The following is an 8,626-nucleotide window of genomic DNA, read 5'->3' on the forward strand; positions in this document are numbered from 1 at the left end:
TTCTTATGTGTAAAATAAAGAAAAGCCTCATGAAACCCCACACAGGTTTATACAAAGAGAAAAAGACCATCACAGTACCTGTGCATAGCAGACAGTCATTAAATACTAGCTTACTTCTTCCTAACTACTCACACATACTGAATGAGAACAGAGACACCAGGGCTCAAGAAACACCTTAGTGCTTATGAATGCTCACTGACTTTCCAGAGGACCCAAGCTTGGTTCCCAGCACCCAAGGATCTGAGACCCTCTTCTGATCTCCATAGGCACACACACACACACACACACACACACACACACACACACACACACACACACACCAGAGTCACACACAGACAGAAGTGAAAACTTTAATGTTATAAAATAGCTTATTTGAGAGAATTGTGCAAAAGTAGTTGTTTTAGGTCAAATAAAATCAGGAGGAAAACCATATAGTAGCTAAAGTACCTAAAACAACATCCATAAAAATCTCTTAGTCAAAAATACTTATCATACTGAGAAAATATAAACAATTACTGTTAGCAATATGAAGAACAGTTTCTATTGAAACTTAAGAATAATTGTAAGTCACATGATACTCTACCTTCTAACTGACAAAGACTGCAAGGCTAACTAATTCACCAGTTAACCCCTTTCTTCCCCTGTCTCAAAGTCTGGCTCATTCACTTACTTTTCAATAGACTTTGTGGATTTCCCAAAGTAGAAACCGTGGCTCTGAACTCTAGAAAAGTGTCTCCCGTGACACCTGGCTCGGCCCCTCACTAACTTGTTCTTGAAAAATCAAAGACTCTACAACCTGCTCTGTGGTGGTCTGCCCCAGGGGAAGGTGTCAAAGGGTGCCAGACAGGATCACTAGGAGCCAGTCTCCTCAGGACAAAACTCCTATCTTTTGACTTTGTACTTCTAAAGCACTTAGGCACCTTACACACTGAGAGAAGACTCCATAAACACACATGGGAACGAGAAGATGACACAAAACTCAGCAATCCTTGGTGACTATAAATAACAACCACTTGTAACAAAGTTGCAGAGCCTAAAACACTCAGTCCCTGCCTGCGGAATGGCTCTGTCCTCTGGCCTTGGTCTCTTCAGTTGCATGCACAAGCCAGGCTTCTATCCTTTATAGAGTCTTTCCCAACAATCTATTAAACAAAACTAATTAAACTTGGGGGTTCTGTTTGATGGGAGTGATAGGCACACCACTGTACATGTGGAAGTCGGTGGCCAACTCATGGGGGCTGCTCCCCTAATTTCCCATGTGAGTCTTGGTAATGGAAAAGTACTGAAAAGGTTCCACTACCATGAATTTAAAAAAAAAAAAAAATCAGAAAACTAGAAAAGCAGCCCACACCAAGGCAGCTGCCACTGATAATTTTTTTAAAATGACATCAAAATTGTTTAAAAATTCTCTGTGGCATTTTATTCTCCCTAACAGTGTAAGTAGTAAATAACTATCATCTAGATAGATACAAATTGCCCAAGTATTATAAAATGTTAAAACATCTGTCTTGAGACTGCATCACCTGAATTCAAGAAAGACAGTAATTGTGCCAGAGGGAAACAAAGAGAAAAAAAAAATCTTCCTCTCAAGGAGTGATAGTTGGGATAGAAAAGGGAGGACGGATCATACATTGATTATTTACTTGGCATTTGCCATATAAACATGCCAGGCCTCGTGCTAAGCTCTGGAGAAAGAATAAGTAAGACAGATACTTATTCTTATTTCTTGTTCTTCTTTACAATCAACAGGAAAAAGTGTGCGGCAGTCCAGTATTAGACTCAAATACCCACATATTAGCCATGTAGTAACAGAAGACAAAAACTGGTTTTGATTTTGTTGTTTGCTTGTTTGTTTGTTTTTCAAGACAGGGTTTCTCTTCGTAGTCCTGGCTGTCCTGGAACTCACTTTGTAGACCAGGCTGACCTTAGACTCACTGAGATACCTGTGCCTCCGGAGTGCTGGGATTTAGGGAGTGTACAACCATGCCTGGAGTTTTAGCTTACATAAATATGGATATAAATAAATTTGATAATGAATTCGTTACTTTTCTTATTGCTATGATTAAACAAGGACAGCAGCTTAAGCATGCACGTGACATGGTGGCACCGGTCTGAGATGCCAGCACTCTGCAGCTAGAGAAGTGGTGGAAGGATTCACGGCTCACGGTTCGAGGGTGTGTCCGTCCTGGCAGGAAAGGCAAAGGAGTACAGGGAAGAGAAGCAGCTGACCACAGGGCATCTATAGTCAGGAAGCAGGGAGAAGAAAGCTGCCACTTGGGACACCTTCTCCTTATTTGGCTCAGGACTTCATGGGCTGAAGCTGTCCATATCAGCTCTCCCTCCTCAGTTAATGAACGTTCTCTGCAAACTACCTTAAAGCTACCCCACAGGTGTGTTTCCAGGGAGACCTAAATCTAGGGAAGCTGGGAGTGGGGGTTAACCATCAAATATATAATAATAAGCTATAATAAAAACCCAGGTAACTTCCTAAGAAAATAAATAGGAGACAATATTCCTGCTACAAAAGAGAAACTCAGGTCAGAGAAGGCTCTGGCTCTGGGTCCAGAAGACCTGGGTCTTCAAAAAGGAAGGAGGAACTTATTCAGCAAAGAGTATTAGACAGAAGAGAAAGCTTTAAAAATGTCACAGAAGTGGGAGTTTTCATAAGGAAAATGGAAACCCAATTTACCACAGCATGGGCGTAACGTGTACTCCAAGGGATGGAAAACATGGCTGGGCACGCCCCTGAGGGCACGAATAGTTCTGTATCCACCCTGACTAAGGTTGGGAGCTGGGCCACTGAGAACTTTGAGAACAGGTGTGGTCTCATGACTAGTCTGTACTAAGGAACTGGTGGCGGTGTGAGGCTTGGAGAATGTGAGCTATCAAGGTAAGTGTGTGACAACAGGTGATCCTCTGCTACAGAAGAGAAATGATAAAAACTAAGAGACTAACAATGAAGAGTCAGGAATAAAATGGGGGTGTGTGAAACCTAGGTGGTTCAAGATCACAATTAAAGGAGAAGGTAGAGTTGATGGCTTTATTCAAGGCATGGAAATAGCAGAATTGGCATGTCTGGGGGGCAGCTCAGATAACAACCATATTTCAGAGACTTTAAGTTGTGGTTTTGTTTGCAGGACTCAGTGTTGGGCCATGGGAAATTCTTACTCTCTATCCCTTGAGAAAATCATTCTCATCCCTTCCTATTCGAAAAATAACATTCCTGCTCCTAATACTGCATGTCAAGTATTAACATAGATGCTGGACAGTCACACTAAACTGTAAATATAACTTGTACCATGGAAAAGAAAGGACAGGATCATGGTTAAAATATGAATACACAATAGTGAGCCCATGTGATTCCCAGGACAAGGGTCCAAGTATGTTAAAATGTTTTAGATGGTAACGGAAAGATTGGACAGTGTTCCATTATTTGGGAGGAACAAATGCTTACTAAAACATAAGATTTTAGCTAATACATTGATAGATTTTTAACCTTCAGGTAGTGGTTATAATGAAACATAGGTGGCTAATTGCCTTACTTGTTTTACTATCCTAATAATAAATTATGCGTTCTGGAAAAGTAATTGAATTCAAAGGCTACCACTTCAAATAGGGTTTCATCTAAACATTTAAGTATCGGTAATATTCTCGTCCTAACTAAAGTTTCTTTTCTCCTTTTCCATTAGAAGCAAACAACTGTAGGATATTATTTTATCAAGGTTAACTAGATATATATTTTATCTGATCCATTTAGTCCTGCATACAGGTAAATGAACATCACATCTTAGTCTATTAACATAAGCTTCATAAGAAAGGAAAACTATTTGGTAAGTACAGACGCAGAGGAATATTCTACAATTTACATAAAAGTAAATTTAGTAAAATGAAAAGGTTTTCCCTTAACTTCTAATAAATATCAGTGTCTACTATTTTTTTCCTTCTGTTTTTGTTTTTCAAGAAATTGTTTCTCTGTGTACTCCTGGCTGTCCTGGAACTAGAGACCAGGCTGCCTCTGCCTCCCGAGTGCTGAAGGCTTACACCACCTGCTCACTGTCTAATTCTCTTCTCTTTCCTTTGTGTCCTGAGTCAGGGTTTCTCTGGATAACCTTGGCTGTCCTGGCACTGGCTCTGTCAGTCAGGCTGATTATTTTCAAGGCTATGTTTTCCTTTCCTAACACTTACCCTTTTGTCAGTTTCCCATTATTTTCAGTTACTTAAAGTTATTACCAATAATCTTGGCATCTACCTCATTGGCTTGATTTAGACCAAGTATCTCAAAGAGTCAACAAGGATCCCTCAGGGACATTGTGAAAGTGTTGTGAGGCCCTTTTGAGCTTCCAAGGTAATTTGCCTAAGAGGAAAAGTACTTTGTGGATAGTGGACTCCTGATTTCAGAAGTCCTTACATGTTTAAGGCCAGTCAACACAGAAATAAAGAACCACCCCTAACTCTTAAAGTTTTACAAGACACCAGTGACATTAAGTACAAGAATAGCAAGTTTCCGGTCATCTTTATTTTGTTAAGAACTTGCAACCATTTATATCACTTTTATTCTGTTTTAGTTCGGACTTCATTTTCCATAGTGAACTTACTCTGTAAGCTGAGGAGACATTCTTAACAACTTGCCTCAGAGTGTTCTCCTTTTTGGGGAAAAAAAATTACAACAGGATGCCAATATTTGATAGGCCAGAGGTAAGAAGGCGGAGGCAGGAGGATCATAAGCTCCAGGCCAGCCTGGGATAGGCATCAAGTCCTTTAAAAAATAAAATCCGGATGGCTTGAATTTGTAGCAGTCACACGTACAACTGCCGCAATCCGAGAGCGATATGACCGCTTTATTTCGGCCTCTAACACAATAACGTGAACGCATTTACAAATTCAAACAGCTACTTGTTACTAAGAAGATATTTACTTCCCCTTTACATTTCAATTTGACTATTACACTGATTTTTAAAAACTTTGAAGTTCGTGTCAAGATATCACAGGGAAGTTTTTTAAAAGTCCCTGTTATAAAAAGGACAGTGCCAAGGACTGGCGAAGACTCACACACAATTTAGCGTTCTTGAGGCTGGCTATTAAAGAGACCTCCTCACGTATGTCCTGAATCCTATACACCTCTCCAGGTGTGAGCCGGCGGGGTGACTCGGCCGGTGGAGGTGTTAGCCGACTTGAGTTCGATCTCCAGGACCCACGGGGTTGAAGGAAAGAATCCACCTGAATAAACCGCATGCACTTTGTGCCTGGACCCAGGTACAGTGCTCCAGACTCCGGGGATGCTAGAGGAGAGCCTCTCCCGCCTCCCTTCGCTGGGCCCTAATTATTCTCACGCATCTCCACGCCGTGGTTCTTAACTACTTTTCCCCAAGGAGGGACCCCCGGGTCTCCTCGGCCCAGGGGACCCACAGTATGTTCACTGGATAAGCGCGGGCCTGCTCTGTGGTCCCTGTCACTTGGAGGGAGACAGCGTGTCTTACCCCGCCGGGCACAGGCAACCTCTTTAACCGAGGCACCGGGCGAGCGGGTGGGAGGTCTCGGGGTTTAGGGGTGCGGACAGTGGCGGCCCCCAGACTCACCGCTGTGTGGTCGATGTCAGCGTCCGGCCTTTGGGTAGAAGGAGGCAAGTATTCGGCATAGCGCAGCCCCTCTCTGGAGGTCACGCCGCCACCGGTAGCCATAACAGTGCAGGGACTCCTAGGACGCACTGAGTTGACTACGGGGCGTCCGCGGGGACAAACTAGTGCGGACCGACGGGTTAACTTCGCGTTCTGGGTTTTATTCGTGGAGACCTAGCTGGAGGTTTTCACCCCATCTCCAATAAACTTACCCGGTCAAACCCTTTAAAGGACCTAGCTTGTTTCTGTTTGTTTGGTTATTTATTTCTAGGATCTCCTGGGGCAGGACTTGTCCCACCCTCCACCACAACCACCAAGCCTGGAGAGGCGGGGCCTTAGGTCTATCTTGAATTTCCTCTAAAACCTGGCTGGGAGAGACTCCCAAGTTCAGCCCGATGGGGCCTGGGAGTAGAGACTAGGCTGGGGCGTCCTAATTTGACCTTCCCAGCCAAAAATGAATATGATTTCCCGTTAGTGAAATTACTGGGAAGAAACTGGTGATCAAGAAACTTGGGCTCACTGCAGATGATTTTGACTCAATTTGAATACATAAAGGCTTACTTCATTATTAATTTATGAGTCAAGCTTTTTTGAACAGATATTAGGCAATAATTGAAGCTAATTAGCTTTCTAACCCTTGTACCAACTTTGCTGCTATTTTACCCTTTAGACACTTGATGCAATCCAGTCTATAAGAAGGTCATTTTTTTCATTCTTATGTTAAAAGTTTTAAGAACCTCTTAATTTATCCATATACTTAATATTATTCTCATGCTTAGGGCCTGAAGGAATTTAGAATCAGGAAGGAAAGATTACGCCGATACCGCACTGGCACTGTATACCAGGGCACGAGCACGCTAGGTTGACTGCGTTTGAAAGTCAGAGTTTAGAGAGGAACGAAAATAGTCACAAAGGCTTTCTTGGAGGCTCGGCCACCGAGACGGAACAGTAAGGAACATGGTTTTTGTCTTATTTTAGCTAGAAAAAAGAAAAGGGTCAGAAAATCTACATGGAAATAAACACCAAGAATTGAAACGGTGATATGTAATAGTGTATTAAAAGTTCTTCGGAACTCTTCAGAAACGCGGCTTTATTACAAAAATTATTCTTATAAGTCAGTCTACAATTATCTGTTGTCAAAAATGTGAATTGGATTGAAGCCTACATATCATTCATTCATCATCCATTTGTCCAGTCTGTTCAACTTAGTGCGCCTATGTCAAATTTTAGGAACAGTGCCCTTTAGCATCGAGTAAACAAGTCTTTGGAGCTATAGTCTGAGGAAGGCTAATGATGTATCCTAGCAGCTGGACCCTAACAGTCATGGGCTGCTAGCCTGGAGTGAACGAGCAATTAGAGCAAGACAGGCTTGAGCCAGTGCACCTGCTCAAGCGCTGGAAAACAGCTTCCAAAGCGGAAGCCAGGAGAAAAGGAGGCTGGGGAGGAAAACGCAGCAGAAGACAGTAGAGCAAGGAGGGTAGCGAGCCCGCTGCGTTTCAGGTCAGACTTCAGTCTACGGAGAGAACATTACTGGCTGCTTTCAGACTTTACTGAACTTCCTTCCACTCCCACTTCTACTGAAGTGGACAGTGTTAGAGGAAATCTCATCCCCAGTGACGACGCGGCTCTCAGCCTTTGTTCTTTAGGAGGCTCAACGGAACCAGCAAGAAAGATAAAAGAAAGATAAAAACAAAAGCAGCGAAATCCTTTCCTTCCCTTCAAGGGAAATCTCTTCTGGGTTTAGCTCAACTCACTTTTCTGGCTTCCTTAAGAAAGAAGATAAATAGCTACGTGTGGTAGTGTACACCTCAGATAGCAGCCCTCTGGAGACAGAGGCAGGAGGATCTTTGTGAGTTCCAGCCCAGTCTGATATACAAAGCAAGTTCCAGGAAAACAAGGGCTATACAGAGAAACCCTGTCCAAAACAAACAAACAAACAAATGCCAAACAAAAAAAAAAAAGAATAAAGATAAACGTTTTGTGAATAATAAAAGAGAAGTGTGTTACATTTCTGTTGGTTTTCTCCTAATTCTACCTTCTCAAAGACAGATTGTAGTATGCTTATATTCTATGGACTTTGTCATAACAGAGATTGGTGATATCTTTTGGAAGTGGCTCAGTAAATGTTTAACATTTTGTTAGGATTTTCAGGAAAAGAACACACGTCTTAACCTCTCTGTGCCTGCCCATCAGGAAGTGATGAGCGTCATTGCCTGCACTAAATGCATTAAATGAGTCAGTTTTGTAGCCATCTTAGAATGATGGCTATTATGGGTTGGATGTAAGTGCCCTCCCAAAAGGCTTTGGTTCCAGTGATGATCCTAGCAATGAGAGGTCAGTGGATCGTGAAGGCCCTGAACTAATCAGTGGATCACTCAACAATTTGACACCATTGTTGGATTCTGAGTTAGGACCTAATTGGAGGAAGAGGGTCACCAGATTGGTTTGGGCTTATATCTTCTGTAGAGTTGGTCTGGCTTCCTTTCTTGCTCCTTGGCTATGGTCAGGTGAGCAGCCCCTTTCAACACGTTTGCACTTGGTCTTCCTCACTGCAGGCCTAGCCTAATGGGTCTAGTCAACCATAAAAGAAGTCCCTGGAGCTATCTATTTCTCTTTGGTATGTGTCACAAGAACAAAAAAGGAACCTAACTAGTTGGCTGGTGTTCCGTCCTGCAGGATCCAGTTATTAGAGGAGCACAGGGGGACCATCCCTCTGTAGAAATGTCGAGAAAGAAAGAGCGAGACCAAGCAAAACAGTTGTCAAGGTCTTGGTTAATGTTTCAAAGACAGTGAGTTTTAAGCTGTAGAGAGAAGAGATAGAGAGGGGGGTTGGGGAGGAGCAGAGCCTGGTAGGAGGCCAGGGAACAATGCGTGGCTGTTCTTGGAAGGTCACAGGTATTTCTGGCTTGTCTTGTCATTCCAGACTTAGAGGGGGTTGCATTTTGGCCTTGATGGCTAGTCTCTATTTTGGCCTTGAGAGCTAGTCTCTGACAGGCTGGAATCTAGTAAGT

General features: G+C 42.8%; 1 protein-coding gene across 1 annotated transcript in view; it reads right to left on the reverse strand.

The window, feature by feature from the left end:
* DNAJC15 (DnaJ heat shock protein family (Hsp40) member C15) overlaps positions 1 to 5,879 on the reverse strand; it is a 56,039-nt gene extending 50,160 nt beyond the window's left edge. Inside the window, exon 1 of the mRNA XM_080916679.1 lies at positions 5,577 to 5,879. Coding sequence (XP_080772805.1) covers positions 5,577 to 5,678 — 102 coding nt within the window. The 5' untranslated portion in view covers positions 5,679 to 5,879. The remainder of the gene's footprint in view (positions 1 to 5,576) is intronic.
* Positions 5,880 to 8,626: the final 2,747 nt, after the last annotated feature.

Source organism: Micromys minutus, assembly GCF_963924665.1.
Source record: "Micromys minutus genome assembly, chromosome: 5".
Lineage (NCBI taxonomy): Eukaryota > Metazoa > Chordata > Mammalia > Rodentia > Muridae > Micromys > Micromys minutus.